The sequence below is a fragment of the Gracilinanus agilis genome, chromosome 4, assembly GCF_016433145.1.
Source record: "Gracilinanus agilis isolate LMUSP501 chromosome 4, AgileGrace, whole genome shotgun sequence".
In the NCBI taxonomy this organism is placed as follows: Eukaryota; Metazoa; Chordata; class Mammalia; order Didelphimorphia; family Didelphidae; genus Gracilinanus; species Gracilinanus agilis.
Genome location: NC_058133.1, coordinates 424975343 through 424995860, shown reverse-complemented (window position 1 = coordinate 424995860; position 20518 = coordinate 424975343). Strand labels below are relative to the sequence as shown.

Here is a 20518-nt window from a genome sequence, read left to right as displayed (position 1 = left end):
TTGAAAGAGAGGAGAATGAAGTCAAAAGCATCTAAGGTCTCTTTCATCTCTTAAATTTATGATCCTATGATGCTGGAAATTCAAAGAAAATAAAAAATTGTCTCTGCATTCAAGGAACTTCTGTTCTGTCTGGAGGATTTGATATTCAGACAGAGAAGAATGTATGTAATTTGAGGAAAAGAAAGAGAACACTGACAAATAGGGGAATCAAAAAAGGCTTCCAAATAGATTACTTCAGTCAGATCAACATGAAAATCTAACATAATGAGCCATGTAATTAACATAGTTTCCACTTTCCTTTTGTTGTTAATTTACTATATAAGAAAAGAGCTTTGACCATCTTGGCACACACAAATCTCTCTCCTCTGAACTTTTATGTCACTTATTATATACTTCTACATACAACTGTTTACTAACTTGTATTATTATTTTACGCATTTACAAGTTCTACTGCTATAGATCAGTATACTCCTTGAAATCAAGAGCTAAGCTTTCATAATACCTAGCACTGTGCAAAGTAAATAATCAATCAATATTAGTTGAATTAATGTGTTTTTCAGGACTACAGAGGTGATCTGTAAAGACAAAAATAAAAACATCCCTACAGGAGTTTATAATCTAGACCAGAGACGTGCCTTTCATAACTTAGCTTTCTCACTTCCTACCTTTCCTGTCTTTTTACACCTAAGTCCTCACTCATGTACCCATTGATCAGCAACACTGGCCTCCTTTGATAAAAAAAACTCTTCAGTATTTTTCTCCCTCACTCCTGCTCTCCCTCCTCATTTTCTGCCTGCTGTCTTTCCTGGCTTCCTTCAACTCCCAAATGAAATCCTATCTTCCACAAGAAGTCTTTTCAAACTCCTCTTAATTCTAGTGCCTTCTGCCCTTTTAATTACAGGCTTCCTTTCCCCATATCAACTTTCTTCTACTAATGTCTAACTGGGTTTATTCAAGAACTAACCTAACACCTTCTGCAAGAAGCCTTTTGCATCCCCCCTCCTGGCTGCTAGTGCCATCTTTTCCAAGATTGTTTTCCATCTACTGTGTGTGTACATATATATCTTGTATACATTTACTTATTTATACTCTCATTAGAATGGGAGTTCCTTGAGGGCAGGAAATAATTTCTGTCTTTGTATCCTCAGCATTCAGCTCAGTGTCATTTACTGAACATTTAATAAATGTTTGTTGACTGAAGTTCTCTAAGCAAATAACTCCCATATCTATACATTCAGCCTTGGTAATTCTTCTGAACTTTAGTTTCACACCCTCATTCTGTCAGTCATTAGTCCTTTCTAAACTGATCACCCATAGGCATCTCAAACTCAACATATCCAATTAGACCTCACCTTTTGCCCCCAAACCCATTCCTTTTCTGAATTTTTCCTATTTTTGTTAACAACATAATTGTCCTTCTAGGAATCTAAGTCTGTCAGCCTCATTACTATCCATCACCTCTCATTATCATTCATCTCATATAAACAGGTAGTTGTGTTGTAAGGGGTGAAAAGGGGATTTTATGGGTTCAATATATTAAAAGGTGGTCTCCAGAGGAAATTTCCCCAATTAAGGAATAATCTCAAGTCAAGATTGACTTTTATGTTGACTTATTTACAATTAGGAAGGTTGAAGGTAGGAAAACTGAGAGAGAGAAACTCTGGCCCGGAACAGGTAAGGATTTAGAGGCCCAGCAGTTGGGGCACAAAGGTTAATTAAACAAGGCTTGTAGCCATAAGGCCTTTTACAATTAGAGAGGCAAGAGAGGCCTCCCTGATGGTAGTCTCCAGAAATGCCAAGGGAAGAGGAGAGTCAGCCTAACTAACCCACATGGAACAGTCTAGATCACGAACCAGCAAAGCTCCCTCAGGTCCCCTTCAACGCACCAGTTGCAGCCTCACACACCACCTCTTTGGAAGGGGCCACATATATGTCACTTCCAGTGCCTTCCCTTAGCTTGTGTGTCCAATCACAATAGATGCTTTCTCATAGAAAGCGTAGGGGGTGGTGCCTCAATTCTGATTGGTTACTCACTCTAGCACACTTGGGTTAGGACCTCCCAGAACTGGAAGGTGCTCTCACCTTTGTGTAGACTTAATTTAATTATCACAGTTGCCAAATTGTGACATTCCTACTGCTACAACATCTCTCAAATGCTGGCCCCCTCTTCCCACTTACACAGTCACTATCCTATTTTAGACATTCCTACTCTTCTCCTAGGCCAGTAATGGGCAACCTATGGCCTTTGGGCCAGATGGAGTGTGAGGGAGCCCCTGAAATGTTCTATCTGGCTGGGCGACATTATTCCTAATCTGACAAATACAATGAGTAGGATACAATACAATGAAACTTCGAAAGTTGCCTTAGAAACAGACTGACAGATGAGCATTTCCTTTCCTTTGGCCCTCTCTTTAAAAAGTTTGCCCATCACTGTCCTAGGCTACTGCAACAGCTTCCTTCCCCCCACTCCAAACATTTTTATTCCATTAAATATTTCCCAATTGCATGTAAGATTTTAACACTCATTTTTTTTAAATTTTGAGTTCCTCTGGGAGGGATTTAGTATGTAGATATGAAGAAAAATAAGCTAAACATATAAGAGAGTTGTAATTTCATTTGTTTACTGCCTTTTTCCCCCTTTGTATATGGAAATGCTTATTTGGTTTGGTTTTGTAAAATTTGGAATAAAAAATGTTTAAATAAAAGTAAAAATAAATTTTGAGTTGCAAATTCTTTCCCTCTCTCCTGCCATTCTACCTATTGAGAAGGCAAGCAATACATGATATCAATTATAGAGGTAAAGTCATGCAAAACATATTCTGTTATTACTTATGCAACAGCTTTCTAATGAGCCTTCTTGCCTAAAGTTTCTTCCTACTCCAATCCATCTTCCACATAGCAGCCAGAGTGATTTTTCCAAAAGAGCATATTATCCCCTCTTTACACATTTTATGGTTCAACAAAACTGGCCTTCTTACTATTCCTCCCATATGTCACTCCATCTCCCCTTTCCATGCCTTTAAACTGCCTAGGATCCATGTACTCACTCCAGGTCAGTTCCTTTTAGAATCCTTGTTTCATTCAAGACTCAGCTCAGGGGCAGCTGGGTAGCTCAGTGGATTGAGAATCAGGCCTAGAGATGGGAGGTCCTAGGTTCAAATCTCGCCTCAGACACTTCCCAACTGTGTGACCCTGGGCAAGTCACTTGACCCCCACTGCCCACCCTACCACTTTTCCACCAAGGAGACAATACACAGAAGTTAAGGGTTTAAAAAAAAAAAGACTCAGCTCAAATGCCACCATCTAAACCAGGGGTCTGCAACCTTTTTGGCCCTGAGAGCCATAAACGCCACCTTTTTTTAAATGTAATTTCGTGAGAGCCATACAATATGTTTAACACTGAATACAAGTAAATATTTTATGTAAGAACAACACTTTTAAAGTACAACAAGTCTCTGAACTATTTTAATAACGTTATTATGTGCTAACTAATGATGAATAAAGTACATTAATGTGACTTCTGGTGCTGCATGGTTTTGCTGATTATTAATCAAAATTATTTTGATTATTAATCAAAAAATAAGACTTAATGGGGCACTATAGTACTAATATAACTGCACACATACATATAAAATTCCTTTATACTAAGAAAATTACTGAAATAAAGAGAGAAAAATTCAAGGAAGAATACTTTTTCCTCGCCCTCTCTCAAGTCAGACAACAGGAGAAGAAAAAGCTGCCGGCCTGCTGGTTAAGCCATTTGGCCACATAAATTAAGTAGGAGATCAGGAGATGACAGAAAATAACATGACTTGTGTCCAGGCATTAGTAAGTAGTGGGCAAGGAGGGTACCTTTTCATGGAAAACTGGCCAGGACACATCACACACACATTTCCTGGTCCAGGTGTTTATCAGTGCTGCCTACCCAATCATTCTGTATCAAATGAAACAACTACTAGGGAGAAATGCTTCTCACTAATGAAGCATATGTAAAGATGTAATCTGACTACAGTTCCCCTTTAAGAGCAGGTAGAAACGTTAAAAACAATAACAATCCCACAAATAGGGAGTGCAGACCCCATGAATGCACTGAGATAAAGCCATGTGAATCAGAGGCAGAGGGGTAGAGAATGTAGACAAAAGTGATCAATCACTCTACAGAACCCCAAGATGTCAGTAACAGGTGTGGAAAGAGTAAAATGAGGGCAGAAGGAGGAACACACAGCACACCTACCAAGCCGAACTAGAGACCAGGATTCGTCTCGCGCGGCAATATCAATGAGGGAGCTTCTATCTTAGAAGATAGTTGCGGTACTGAAAGGACCACGTGATGTATCACGTGACGCACAATGTCATGTGTAAACTGTTAGTTACTGTGCTGTGGTTGACTTTATGGCTCCTGCAGAAAGAGCCATATCTGGCCCTCAAAAGAGCCAGATATGGCTCGAGAGCCATATGTTGCCAACCCCTGATCTAAACGGAGCCTTTACCAATATATACAACTACGTGTGCCCAACTATATTTCGTATATCACTATATGTGTATAACAGGGCTTCTCCAATTTTTTTGCTTAAAGTTCAATATTCTTTACCATGCAGAATATATATTAGCACAATGAAAATTTAAATTAGAAAAAAAAGTTCACAGCAGTCAACCCTTCAAACCTATTATCAGAGCCTCCTAATTCCTTTTCCTTTCTTTACCCAAGATGTACATGAGAGGAGGTTTATTTTGTGCCTCCTTGGAGATTTGCTATTGTGAACAAATAGCAAATTGAAGCTGGAAGCAGGAGCTAGAGAATGAGGAAGTCTCTAGATATGGGAGGAGTTTCAGCGAACATATGCCAATAGTTGCTGTTATACATATTTTCTTCCTAGAAAGAACAGAAGCTCCTCAAGGGAAGAGACTTTCACATCTGTCTTTGTATCCCCAAACTTCACACAGTGTCTAGAAGATAGTAAGCACTTAAATTCTTATTGAGTGACAATTAAAGCTGCAGAGGCAAGTTCAAGTCAGAAATAAAAAAACTTCTTAACAATTAAGAGCTATCTAAAAGTGAAATAGGTTGCCTCAGGAAACAATGGATGTTCACTTACAAGATTATGTTCACCTAAGACAGTGATTCCCAAAGTGGGCGCCACTGCCCCCTGGTGGGTGCTGCAGCAATCCAGGGGAGCAGTGACAGCCACAGATGCATTTATCTTTCCTACTAATTGCTATTAAAATTTAAAAAAAAAATTAATTTCCAGGGGTGCTAAGTAATATTTTTTCTGGAAAGAGGTGGTAGGCCAAAAAAGTTTGGGAACCACTGACCTAAGAATTTCCACATTCACTGTTTCTTAATGCACAGTAATGCCCTATCAATTTATTTGGCCATTCCCTGATCACAGGACATCTACTTCATTTCCAGGATCTTACTGCTACCAAAAAGGAAGAGGAAATGAAGAAAGGTTTGTTATTTGTCCATCATTCAAATCCAAGTCTTTGTCAGCAATTATGGAGAAATGTACCCAGTACTATGTTGGTTGGTACTTTTAAAAAATGGGTACAATAATATGGAAATAGGTCTTGATCAATGACACATGTAAAACCCAGTGGAATTGTGCATCAGCTATGGGAGGGGCAAGGGAAGGGAAAGAACATGAATCTTGAAACCATGGAAAAATACTCTAAATTAATTAATAAATAAATTTTTTCTAAAAATTAAAAAATTGGGTACAGCTTTGCAAGTTTCCTTCCAAGAAGAAAGAAAGGAATGAGATTACAGTATTTGTCTCTATTATTAAAGGAAAAAAGCAGTAGTTTGTCATTTTTCCCCACAGGAGGAGGGATAAGACTTTCCTCTAAAAATAAAAGCTTCCTATAATTTTTTTTTAAACCTTTACTTTCCACCTTAGGGCTAGGCAAAGTGAGTTAAGTGACTTGCCCAGGGTCACCCAGCTAGGAAGTGTCTGAGGCCAGATTTGAACATAGGACCTCCTGTCTATAGGCCTGGCTCTCAATCCACTGAGCTATCCAGCTGCCCATTCCCACTCCCCACCCCCATAATTCTTTTTTAAAGCCTAGGAGAATATATCAATAATTTACATATTATCATATCCTTTTTAAAAAATGTTTTTAAATGTTATTTTTTATTAAATTTTATTTTTTCCAATTACATGTAGAAACAATTTTTGACAATTGTATTCTAACATTTTGCATTTCATATTTTCTCCCTCCCTTCTTCTCCCTACCCCTCTCCCCTCACAGGCAGTAAATAGTCTGAAATAGGTTATATCAGTGCTTTCATGTTAATACATAAAATATTCCATATTCTTCATGTTGTGGCTGAAGACACATATCACATATACAATAAGAAAACTCATGAAGGAAATGAAGTGAAGGATGATGCGCTTTGATCTGCAATCAGGTTCCAACAGTTCCTTCTTTGCTGTGGATAGCACTTTTTTTTTTTATCATGAGTGCCTTAGGGTTATCTTGGAACCTTGTTTTGCTGATAATAGTTTAGACCTTCACAGTTGATCATTGGTACAATATTTCTGTTACAGTATACACTGTCCTCCTAGTTCTGCTCATTTCACTTTATAAGAGTTCATATAAGTTTTTCTAGATTTTTCTGAATTCATTCTGTTCATCATTTCAAATGGCACAATAGGTTTTTGTTTGTTTGTTTTGTATTGGTTTCAAAGTAGAAGAGTGGTAAGGGATAGGCAACAGGGGTTAAGTACTTGACCAGGGTCACATAGCTATGACGTGTCTGAGGCCAGATTTGGACCTAGGACCTCCCTGTCTCTAGGCCTGGCTCTCAATCAAACCACTGAGCTACCCAGCTGCCTCCAATAGTTTTGCAATACAATCATATACCACAATTTATTCAGCCATTCCCCAATTGATGGACATCCCTCAGTTTCCAATTCTTTGCCATATAGACCAAGTAATAGTACTGCTGAGTCAAAGGGTATGCATAGTGTGGTGGCCCTTTGGCACAGTTCCATATCGCTCTCCAGAATGGTTGTATCAGTTCACAGTTCCACAAACCGTGCACTTGATTCCCAATTTTCCCATATCCCCTCCAACATTTATCATTTTCCTTTTTGGTCATAATAGCCACTCTGATAGGTATGAAGTGGTATCTCAGAATTGTTTTAATGTGCATTTCTCTAATTGATAATGATTTGGAGCATTTCCTCATATGACCATATATAGCTTTAAATTCTTCATCTGAAAACTGCCTATTCATCTCCTTTGACCATTGATCAATTGAGGAATGCTTTGTATTCTTATAAATTTAGCTCAGTCTTCTGTATATTTGAGAAATAAAGTCTTTGTGAGAGATACTTGCTATAAAACCAACCCCCTCTCCCGATTTGTTGTCTCCTTTCTAATCTTGATTGAGGTGATTATGTTTGTATAGAAAACTTTAATGTAATGCAATCAAAATTATCCATTTCATTTTTCATAATGTTCTCTGTGTCTTGTTTGGTCATAAATTCTTCCCTAATTTATAAGTCTGACAGTAAGCTTTTCCATGTTTCCCTAATTTATGATATCTCTCTTTATTTCTAAGATCAAGTATCATTTTTACTGTGCCTTGACATGGTGAGATGTTGGTCTATGCCTAGTTTATACCTTATTGGTTTCTAGTTTTCCCACCAGTTTGTCAAAGAGTGAGTTCTTCCCCCAATAGTTTGAATCTTTGAGTTTATCAAACACTAGATAACTATGGCCATTAACTACTATGTATTGATTTCCTAACCTGTTCCACTGATCCACTACTTCATTTCTTAGTCAATACCAGATTGTTTTGATGATTACCACTTTTCAGTATACTTTGAGATCTGGGATAGCTATGCCTCCTTCCTTCATATTTTTTTCCCCTTTAATTCCCTTGATATTCATGAACTTTTGTTCTTCCAGATGAATTTTGTTTTTCTTTTTCCTAGTTGTAGGAAATAATTTTTGGGTAGTATGACTGATATGGCAGTGAATAGTTAAATTAATTTAAGTAGGATTGTCATTTTTTCATTTTGGCCTAGCCCATCCACAAGCAACTATTATTTTCCCAATTGTTTAGGTTTGACTATAAAAAATGTTTTGTAATTGTGTTCATATAGTTGCTGAGTTTGTTTTGGTAACTATACTCCTAGACATTTTATATTGACTACAAATATTTTAAATGGGATTTACTTTTCTATCTCTTGCTATTGAACTTTGTTAGTGGTAAATATAAATGAATCAAGCAACTTTGCTAAAGTTGTTAATTGTTTCTTTCAGTTTTTTGGTTGATTCTCTGGGGTTTTTTTATGTATGCCATCATATTATCTGCAAAGAGGAATGGTTTTTATTTACTCATTGCCTATTCTAATTCCTTCCATTTCTTCTTCTGCTGTTATTTATTTTTTATTTTTTAAAACCCTTACTTTCCATCTTGGAGTCAATACTGTGTATTGGTAAGAAGAGTGGTAAGGATGGGCAACAGGGGTCAAGTGACTTACCCAGGGTCACACAGCTGGGAAGTGTCTGAGGTCACATTTGAACCTAGGATCTCCCATCTCTAGGCCTGGCTCTTATTCCACTGAGCTACCTAGCTGCCCCCCTCTTCTGCTATTATTGCTATAGCTAGCATTTCTAGTATAATATTAAATAGCAATGGTTAGCATTTCCAGAATTAGGGTTTGAAGAGAAGGTAATAAAACCCACTGAAAGAAGCTCCTTTGAAAGCAGTGACTTTTCACTTTATTTTTGTATACTAGACACTGGGTACAAAGACTAAATGATTGGTGAGATTCTGGTTAAACTGTTCATTGGGCTAAACCCAAAGAGTAGCAGAAGCATAACAGAGGTCCTTTCTACTATGTCATGCTTCCACTACCTTTATATATTTGGCATTTCTAACAAATTTGAGTCTGGCCATGACATATAATAGTTAAGTGACCTTGCCCAAGTCATGTAACTTTTCTGAGTCTCTTTTTTCTCATTGGTAAAAATGAAAATTGTTATAATCATATTACAAGATTCACTATCATATGTAATATTGTTTCCAGATACAAAATACTTGATAGCAAACAACCACACACCCCTTATTACAATATGATGGCAAACTAATTTGTAATGACTGGTTGCTCAGGAGAAAACTCATGTGAAATTCGTTTGGCCTAAACCTGAAACTTCAATAGTGATGGAAACTCTCACTTAATTCCAACATGCACAAATTTCCCTTCTCCCTTTATTCATTATCTTGCAAAAAGAAAGTTGTTTCAATGAGCTATATCTGGTTCTGTGGGCCCATAAGTGTCAGGAAAGGGAAGTGTATGAGGTTCATAGGTTCAGTAAGATGTGTAGATCTCCAGAGACTAGAGTCAACAAAACCAGACAAGATATGGAGGCTAAAAATGAAGCCCAATGCACAATTCAAAAAAACAACCAGTATCACAGTCTAAAAGTCAAAGTCCAAATTCCACCAGAAGACAACAATACCTAGTGGTTAGCTAAGCAAGTAAACATGGTCTGAGTATGGGGACAAAGGGTCCGAAGCCAAGAGTCAAGAGAATACTGTGGAAGAAATGTAATAATTCCAATAATGATAATTTGCTTTACAAAAGTGAGTCAGTCATTTTATGGCAATTCATGGCCACCACAATTCAGCAAATAGGTATTAAGCACCTACTATAGACAAATTCAGCTATATGCAAAATGCAGCACCAAGACATTTTATACTCTTTGCTATTTACCACATCTTACAAAACAATAATGATAACAATAATAATAAAAATAACAATACTAGATAACATATTTCTTACTATTTGCCAGGCACCATGCTAAGTACTTTATAATTATTATTTTGTTTAATCCTAGCAAAAACCCTTAGACATAGATGTTATTATCATTCCCATTTTACAGATAAGGAAACTGAGGCAAACATTAAGTGTCTTGCTCAGAGTGACACAGCTAGTAAGTGTTGAAGGCTAGATTTTGAACCTGACTCCAGGCTAGGTGATCTACCTACTAAACCACCTTGCTAACCAAAATGAATCCTGAAAAATTACATTTCATCAATTTTCTTATCAGTTCTTTAACAGAAAAAAAGTGAAAGATTAGCAATTATAGTTATTCTCAAAGGTAACTGGGGAGAGGAGACTATAATCTATCAACAAATATTTATTCTGTGAACACAAAGACAAAGCAAAAGTGGGAGAATATTATACATGTAACAGCAATATTATACATAAATCAACTAAGAAAGACTTAGCTACTCTCTGCAATACAATGATCTGGGATAATTCTAAAGGACTTATGACAAAGAATGCTATCCACCTTCAGAGAAACAACTGTTGGAGTCAGATGCAGGTCAAAACATACGATTTTCCACATTGGTTTATTTACAATTTTATTTTGGGGTTTTGGTTTTATATGAGTAATCTCTTACAATAATGACCATATAGAAGTATGTTTTGCATGATAATATATGTATAACCCAGATAAAACTGCTTACTATCTAGGGGGAGCCAAATGAAAGGAAGGTAGAGAGACAATATGGATAGTATAAATTTGGAAAATGTATGTTGGAAATTGTTATTACATGTAATTTAGAAAATAAAATATCAATGAATAAAAAAAAAAGTAAGCAGGGGGCAGGTGGGTAGCTAAATGGATTGAGAGCCAGGCCTAGAGATGGGAGGTCCTAGGTTCAAATCTGGGCTCAGACACTTCCCAGCTGTGTAATCGTGGGCAAGTCAGTTAACCCCCATTGCCTAGCCTTTACTGCTCTTCTGCCTTGGAACCAATACACAGTATTGACTCCAAGATGGAAGGTAAGGGTTAAAAAAAAAAAAAAGTAAGCACCTTTAACCACAAAAAGAATAAAATTAAATATAAAATTTTAAAAGGGAGCATACCTGTCAAAACTACCTAGAAACTACACAAACAATTTATAAAATACTTTTTATAAAAATAAAATCAGATCTAAATAATTAGAGAAATATTAATTGCTCATGGATGAGCAGAGCCAATACAATTAAAATGACAATTCTACCAAAACTAATCTATTTATTTAATGCCATCCCAATCAAATTACCAAACAAGTATGTTATTAAACTAAAAAAAATAACAAAATTCATTTGGAAGATCAAAAGGCCAAGAAATTCAAAAGAATTAATGGAAAAAAATGTAAAGGAAGGAGGTCTAACAGGACTGGATTTTAAATTATATTATGAAGCAGTGATTATCAAAACTATCTGACGTTGGCTAAAAAACAGAAAGGTACATCAGTAGAATAGAACAACATGAAATAAAGAGTAGTAAAAGATTATAGTAACTTTGTTTGATAGAAGTTTTAGGGTTATTGGGATAAGAAATCACTGTCTGGTAAAAACTGCTGGGACAACTGGAAAGTAGCCTAGGAGGCTACTAGGTAGAGACTAATATCTTACACCATTACACCATATATCAAAGTGGATATATGATCTATATAATGATCTAAACATAAAAGGAGATATCATAAGAAAATAAGAACAGGGAACTTATTATTTATCACTTTTAAGAGAGCAATTTATGAGTAAATAAGAGATGAAGAGCATTGTGAGATATAAAAGATAACTTTGAGGACATTAAATTGATGTTTTTGTACAAATAAAACAAATGTTGCCAATATGAAGAAATCAGAAAATCTGGAAAAATTTTTCAGACAGTCTCTCAGGCAGAAATATTGTAACTGTCAAATTTATAGAAATAAGGGTCATCCCCCAATAAATAGGAAAAAGATATGAACAGTTTTCAGATGAATAAAGCAAAACCATATATAGATACATGAAAAAAGGTTCCATTTCACTATTTATTAAGGAAAAGCAAACTAAAACAATTCTGAGGGACCATCTCACACCTATCAGATTGGCTAAAATGACAAAAAGTTGGGGGGGGATATGGAAAAGTGCGGAAACTAATACACTGTTGGTGGAACTGTAAACTGTTCCAACTATTTTTGACACCAATTTGGAATTATGCCGAAAGAGCTATAAAACTGTGTATACCCTTTAGACTCAGGACTGAGTCTATTTCTATTGCTGAGTCTATTTTCCAAAGAGATCAAGAGAAAAAGAAAAGAGCCTATAGGTTCCAAAAATATTTATAATAGCTCTCTTTGTGGTGGTAAAGAACTGGAAATCAAGGGCATGTCCATCAGTTGGGGAATGGCCAAACAAACTTTGGTATATGATTGTGATGGAATACTATTGCACTGTAAGAAACAATGAACAGATTAATTTTTTTAAAAAACTTAGAAAGAACTACATGAGATAATGAAGACTGAAGTAGAAGCAAAAGAATATTATATACCACTACAGATTAAACATTTGAAGAATAACTTGTGATTGACTGAGAAGTGGAAAAACAAATGATACAGCCTACATATACATAACTGCCAAATGATGCCTTCTATGGTATGGTGAGGGAAGAAAGGGGCTGAAAAAAAAAAAAAAGAAGAAATGAAAAGTTAAATAAATAAATGAAATTTATGGTTTTTTTAAAAAAAAGAATTTAAGCTTCTTGAGGGCAGAGGGCTACTGTCTTTCTACTTGTATTAACTGATATTCCCAGGACCTAAGGCCTTGCCAGGTGATTAGGAAGCATCTTATAAATGTAGGCTGACTAAATATCCCACTGATACCACTGAGGCTAATGCATTTTTCTGCCTGCCCCTTCACCCTCCCCTAAGCCACTCCTATTCACTAAAATTCACTATTTTTTGTCTATGGTACCCACCATTTGCTTAGTCTTCCATATTTCTGACCTCAAAGTTACTTAATATGTGACATTGAGGGAGAAGGGAAAGCCCCATCAGCTGCCAGGTGCTATATCTCTCATCATTATCACTGTTGTCACTCTAGTTCAGGTAGCCATTATCTAAGCTACAACAATTGCTTTTTCAAGTTTTTCTTCAATCCAACTGTCATATCGCCACCTGAATAATATTTTTCAGGAACACATCTCCTGAGAAAAAATTGTGATTGTTTCCTTACTATCCTCCTAAGTTTAAGTTTGAGATTTAAAGTGCTCTACAATATAGTACTAGCCTTGTCTTATGATTCAAGAACCCTTCATGGTTCCCTAAATGTTAGTGCCTTCCCTCCGAGATTAGCTAATATATTAGGCAAATCTCATCCTCTCTGTACTTCACTTTCCTTCATCTGGAAAATTAGAGGTTTGAAAACTCCAAATTCTAAAATCCCTTCCAGCACTAAAATTCCATAATTCTATAAATTAAATTGATGAATCTGTAATTATTTTATGAATATACTATACTCATAAATCTTAATATGCTCAACATTAAAATTTTATTAGCAAACCAACATAGAGTAGATTTTCATTCCTAAATTTACAAAATGACTACAAAAGACAATTCAAATATTCCCCCAAATTCCCTTCTTAAAAGTTTTTCTTCCTCAGAACATCCAAAATTTATTACAGCATAATTTTTAACTATGTCTCCAGGGTAGTGATCTTCTAATAAGCTTAATTTATAAATAAAATAATGGTCAAGATTGTCATATGCTTTAAAACCCAGTGGAATTGTGCATCAGCTAAGGGGGTTTAAGGGGATTTGGGAGAGAGGGAAGGAACATGAAACATGTAACTTTGGGAAAATATTCAAAATAAAAATTTTTTTTAAAGTGTCATATGCTAAGGTGTCATTAAAAATCTGACCTATTTGAAAACTTAAAACATTAACTTTTCACAAGGATCTTCTCAAATATCTAATTCTAAAAGTCAAACTCATTTATGGTATAGTTTAAAAGTCTTCACTAACATTTTGTAAACATTTGACATTTAAATCATACATCAGACTTGACGCCATTCTCACCAAAATGTGACATTTAGGTACTTGTAAATGACAAAAAAAAAATCAACTATTTTTCAACTTTTCCCATGTAACAATTTCTATAAGATTACAAGCTACATTCTGTGCTATAGAGAAATGAGAGGTCTTAGGGAAGTAGAAGCCTGTATCTATCAAATTTTAGGTCAAATATATATCATTCGTAGGGAATAAAGTTCCTGTTAAAATTATAGCAGACTCACACACACCTAGTTAATCAAAAAGTACATTTTTAACATAAATGTATCAGTGCAGGTTATGAGGAATATTTTTGTAGCAAATGTATGCAAATACTGTTCCATATATTAAGCCCCTTAAATAAGTGTATATAAAGTTTTGGACAAAATGAAGTCAACTCAGTTTATACATGAATCTCCAAATGCTCAATACAATCTGTGCAAAACATGAAAATTTCAGCAGTGATTTTAATAATAACTTGATCTAAATCTAGAACAGTGTACATAAACTGGTTTGTCTTTTCCCTTTGTCACCTTCTCACAACAAAAAGACTTCAAACACACAAATAATTTGTGAAAACACCCATCTTTGACTTAATCCCCTATGCCTTTTTTAAAGCACATGCATAAATTCCATTATCTTAATGGCAAAAGTGAAAGCGTGCTGTTTTGTTTTTTAATAAACTATGTCAACTGATCAGATGAGAAAACCATATAAAAATACTATTTGTGAAAATAATTACTGAGAAATAACTGACATTTTTTATAGCACATCAAGGTTAATAAAGCATTTTTCATCTCTGTTTTACATAAGCTTCACAACAACCCTATGATAAAGTACTTGTGATAATAATCCTCATTCACAGCTGAAAAAAAAACAAAAAACAAGACTTAGAATATTAAGTGACTTGCCCATGCTCATACTGTTGGAATTATTAGATGCATAGGTCCAAATTCCAGCCTCTGATTCCAAATACAGAGCACTCATCCCACCATATATCACTTTTCCTACCTCAAAAACAGAGTGGAAACATTCCAGTCTAAAGTTACTATATTCCTGTCTTTTAAAACAGTCCAAAAATTACTTTGCATTGCAAGAAACCAAGATAATCCTTATGGATCTGACCCCCTGCACTGTCAGCTGGAGAAATGATAAACTATATGAAATTCAGAGAGTACCTCAAAACTGTTCAAAGGAGGTACTCCTTATAAAGAGGTGGAATGTTCAGTCATCAAAGTCCTCTTTAGCTCCCACTGTGGTCACCAGCCTCGACAGCCTGCTGCCAATGACGCCTAAACCATATCCCAAACAGGACTCAGGATTTTCTTCCTCAAGCCCTCTCCTCTTCCCAACTCTGACTTTCTCCCACATAATATTCCATGTCCCACCTCTCTGGCTTTCCATTGGCTGTTTCCTGTATTCAATCCTCATCAATTCTATCATCTTCTTTTTGGCTTCCATGGCTTTCTTCAAAACTTTTTTCAAACCCATCTCCTGCATGAGGTCATTCCTAGTGGTGGCTAGATGGCTCAGTGAAAAGTGAACTGGCCAATATTTAGAAAGACCCGAGTTCAAATATAGCCTTAGTACTTCCTAGCTGACTAACCCTGGATTGAGTCACAAACTGTTTGCCTCAGTCTCCTCAGCCTTAAAATGAGATAATAGGGCCTTACTTCAAAGGATTTTAGTGAAAATCAAATAAGATATTTGTAAAAAGTTTAGCACAGTGCCTCACATGCCTAAAAAAAAGTTTATACACTCTGCCTTTTCCCTTCCTACCTACTCCCTTTGACTTTCCCTCTTATAGCCTCCTATTTACATTGCATATAATCTGGTATGCACATAATTGTTTGCATTTTGTTTAGAACTTTAGTTCCTTGAGGGTAGGGGCCTTGTTTTTGCCTTTCCTGGTATGTCCTTGCACAGTGCCAGATTCTTAGGAAGTGCTTAATAAGTAATTGTTGACTAAAATCATAGTCCACCTTAATCAGAACCTGAAGTCTGACCAATAATCTGAGCTCTTAAGAGACTTCGAGCACTGGATGGGGCTAATGCTACTGATGTTGATCACGTATAGTAATATTTTGCCCCAAAACTGCCTTAGTAATTGTTAAGAGTCGCATGAAAGTGCTAAGAGGACTAACTCCAACTTTGTGGAATGACATTTTACAGTTATTTGTCTCTAAAATCAAATGGAAGATTGCATTGAATAATTTTGCTAAAAGCCCTTTGACTAAATAAGACAAACACAAACACATAAAGCACTCAAGTAAACATTTAGAAAAGCATTACATGTTACCTAATATTATCTATATCTTAGTCTTGTAAGGAAGATTGACATCTCCCTGAAAGAAATCATCAATTTTTTTAGTCAGAGAATTAAATCATTTCAAAGCAAATACAGAGCACCTTGCTCTTTCTCTTTTTACTAATCTATTTTAACATTCATTCTTTTCAAAGTGCAGATTCTGATTATTATTCTTGAGCATCAATACTTTCCTTTAGCTATCAATTACTGAATTAGCTATTTTCTATTTTTTAAAAGCCCAGTTTAAACAGATATAAAAAATCACTCAAAACTAGTGTCATGAACATATCGAGAAAAAAACTTTTAAAATTGAGATTCAAAGGAATAAAACCTGTTTTTTCTACCTATCTTCATTTCAACACTGCCCTCTTATTTCTCAGAGAAATGTTTCCTTAGTTTACTAAAGAGTATCAAAGATATCAAATACAAACCCATCTTTGACCACTGAATCACAATTATCAATAACTGACACAAAATTGCCATAGCTGAGGCAGCTAGGAATTCAAATCAAGTCCCAGAAGCTTGAGGGATACCTCCTCCCCTAAATCATTAACCTAAATCATTAATCTTCTCAGCCTCAGTTTCCACCATCTATAAAATGTAAATAGTAATAGCACATAACTCCTGGGTTGTAGTGGGGATCAAATGGAATATTTATAAAATGTTTTGCAAACCTTAAATAACCATATGAATGCCAGCTATGATTAGTTCTTTAAGGTATGCAGAATACTTTCATTTAAGTTTTACAACAAAGGTGGGATTTCAAATAGACTCATATCAAGTCCAGCATTATCCACTACTAAACCATTCTTAACTTTATTTCTAACTAGAGCTACATAGTTTTGTTTTGTTTTTACATTTTTATTTCTTGAGACAGGAAAGAAAAAAAGGGATACTGTTATCTATCTGATCCTGCTTCATCATACTGTCAAATTAATCTTTCCAAAGCTCAGATCAGACCAAGTCACCTTCACATTCCCCACCATTCAATAAAACTCCAGGGGCTCCCTATCACCTCTAAACTTTTAGTCAGTGAAAGCCCTTCTCAACCTTTCCTCCACTACCTTCCCCCAGCATAATCTGCAATCCACTGACAATGACTTCCTCGATGTTCCTCCCACAGAACACTTCATCTTAAGGCTTGAGGAATTTTCAATGGCTGTTTCACTTGCCCAGAAGATTCTCCCTCCTCATCTCCTCCTACCTTCCCTGGCTTCCTTCAAGTATCAGCTAAAATCTTACATTTTGCAAGAGACCTTTCTTGATCCTCTGTAATCCCGGTGCCTTTCTGCTACTGCTTATCTTTAATTTATCCTTTATAAATCTTGTTTGTTCAGAATTCTTTTCATGTTGTTCACCCCTGGAGACCACGAGCTTCTTGAGAGCAGAGACTTTGCTTTTACCGTTTCTTTATATCCCCAGAGCTTAGCCTGGCACAAAGTAGGCCCTTAAAAAATGTTTCCTGACCTGAAATAACAAGACATGACAAACTAAAAAGATGCACAGACTAGGTGAAATATTTACAAGGTAAAAGACAGGGGGCAGTACTTAGAAAATTCACTCAAATGCATAGCAAGAGGATACTTGAATATTCAAGCATTGATACAAAAGGGAAAGTAGTTTGTTTCTTATTACTACAAGTTTAAGTACCTCCACTAGAGTCCTATTCCAATGCAACCAGATGGCCAGGAGATGACCCAGAGCTCTCTAAGGCTAAGTCAGCTAAGAGCAAGCTCCTGCAGGTCCCACTTCAGTACAGCTTACCAAAGGACCGGCCTAACCAAGTTTGAGACCCTCATCCCCATAAAGTTGGCCACCAGGAGACGAACTTTTTTGGGAAAGCAAGCATAGAGTTTAGACTCTCGTCGCACAGAGATGGTACCCAAACTGATTTTTTTTTCTAATCATGTATATTTCGCTGCATCGAGAAACATAATTTCTCTCCCAACTTAAAAAAAAAAATCATCGTCACTAATGAATACGGTGGAGTAGACGGTTGCACATTAACTTTTTGGGTACCCAAGTTCGGCTTAAGAGTTTATGCCCGTGACATCACTCAAACGTGAGTACCAGTTCATTTGCACACTCAGCCAACAAAACATAAAAGGCCCCAGTTTAAATGCTGACTGCAAGGTATCCAAGAACAGGGAGGGGTGAGAAAGTGGACGACTCAGAGAACTGCGGACTACGGGGGGGGGGGGGGGGGGAGCAAGCAGTGTGCACCCCAAGTAATTCAGAAAAGTAAAGGCGAGAAAGAATAGGTTACACATTCCCTTCCAGATACATCTGCTCCTTCTAAAAGAGGGGGAGGGGGCGGGGAGAGGGCGCCGCAGGGGTAATGTCTTTATTCCTTTTGTATAAGGAAGAGAAGCCCACTTTTCTGAAGTGTCCCGGGGAAGGAGAAAGTATTTTCTTCTCCCCACCTCCCAGGTCCCTGTCTCCCGGCCCAGGACTAGTCTACTGCACGTCCGCTCCCCCCAAAATGCAGGACGAGTCGGCTGCATTTGGCTTGGAGCTCAGAAGCAAGTCCCACGAACATGCAGCACCTGGACAGAGAGGGTCGACCCTAGACTCTCCTCCGGGAGGCGGGGGGCGCCCACCCACCTCAGTTACCTGGGGGGAGGGGGAGACAGAAGCTGCAGCTACTCCCGCCTCCTTATCCTTTGGCCAGAAACCGGGCTGGGACAGGAGGCGCCGCTGGAATCCTCCCACCGCAGTCCTTACCTCGTCGCCTGGCAGCCCTCCAGCTCCAGCTGCAGTGGCAGCTCCGGCAGCGGCGGCGGCGGCTCCTCCATGGCTGTGACGGCGGTGGTGGCGGCGGCTCCGGCGGGAGGGGAGACCAGCTCGGTGGCGGTGACTGCCTCTCTCATCCGTGCACCGAGGCCGGCATGGCGGTGGCAAAAGTGAGGCTGCAGCCGGGCCGCGACAGGAGGAAGCACGGGGACCGCGAGGCTCCCTGGACGCCGTCTCCGCCTTTATCCGGCGGCGGGAGCCCCTCGGCCCGGGAGCGTCCGCGCCGCAGCCATCTTGGAAACGGCGACCAGCCGAGAGAGAGCCCGGCTACGGCGAGCGACTAGGGACAAGCCTCCGGAGGGCGGCGACGCGGGCGGCTGCTGCGGGCTCTGGAATTCCACGGGGCGGAGTAGAAGACCGGGGAAGGGAGGGGCGAATAGGAGGAGGCGCGTGAGGGGTGGGGGTGTAGGGGGGGAGGGAGGAAGGAAGACAAGGGGAATGCCCCGTCTCGGGCCCCGGGACCAGGCGCTAACAGCAGCACGCGCTGCGGGAGGATGCTAAGAAAGCGTGCCAGGTGTCACTGGGAGCCCCGACCCGGCCGACAGGGCTTTCCCGGGCCCCTGCCTTGTGATCCCGGTCTCTTTCAGTAATCGACGAGAGAGAAAGGAGGTGGTGAGAACCGAAATGCAGTGGGTACTTATTTAGACTTCTGATTGCCCAGTTAGGGTCACTATATCCAGGGATGATGGAATACCATCAAAAGAGAGCTCATCCACTATATTATCACGTTTCCTAAATAAGGTCTTATTTTAAAGGCAAACACTTGAAGGAAAGTAAGAGGCGACCTTGCCACGACGTTTAAAAAATGCATGTGCCTTGAGAATTTCAAGTCTTCCCAGAGCTTAGCAAATCAATACTCATCATACCTACAGATGACAGATTCCCCCCAATTTATAGTTAGGGAAAGTGAAGTCCACATCACTAGGACATCCAGCTGTGAGTGAGGCAAGCAAGGGTGGAGCTGTTTCAGCTGAAGTCATCTACACACATCTGCTCAAAAGCGGGGTTTTTGAGGAAAGATTTTAAGCTGATACTCGGGGGAATTCAAAATGTAAGCCACCACCCGAAACAATTAAATGAAGCAAGTAACGGACCCCATTAAAAAACACTATCAGAAACTCGATTCTGAGCAGAGAGATACGGTTACCTAAAATGATTTCAGAGTATTTTGCAGAAACTCTACAGCTCAGTCATCACCTTGAACTTTTAAAACATTTTTTAATCCCCCCATTAAACTAAAAAAAAAAAAAAACAAAAACAAAAAACAGAAATAATGACATTCTTAGTTTCTAGTTTGTGAAAATTAATTTTATACTTTTGAAAAACAATTTTTATTGATTTCTTTCTTTCTTTCTTTCTTTTTTTTTACAGCCAATAAATTCCACTACCACTGCAGTCTCCTGAATCTTTTCCCAGAATCATTCCTCACTCCCAGGGATTTTTTTTTTTTTTTAAGAAAAAGTTGAAGAAAAAAGTCAGCAAAATCCATCAACATTGAAAAAAACTAATTCTTTTTATAGTTGATTACGTGTAACATTGTATATACTGAGTATATGTGTATGTGTATACATATACACATATACATCTGT

At 37.8% G+C, this 20518-nt stretch overlaps 1 protein-coding gene across 1 annotated transcript in view; it reads right to left on the bottom strand.

Annotated features, from left to right (window-relative positions):
- The window catches only part of MAP3K4 (mitogen-activated protein kinase kinase kinase 4), a 140896-nt gene extending 121725 nt beyond the window's left edge, over positions 1 to 19171 (bottom strand). The window contains exon 1 of the mRNA XM_044671820.1: positions 18861 to 19171. Within this exon, the coding sequence (XP_044527755.1) occupies positions 18861 to 19006 (146 nt within the window). The 5' untranslated portion in view covers positions 19007 to 19171. The remainder of the gene's footprint in view (positions 1 to 18860) is intronic.
- Positions 19172 to 20518: the final 1347 nt, after the last annotated feature.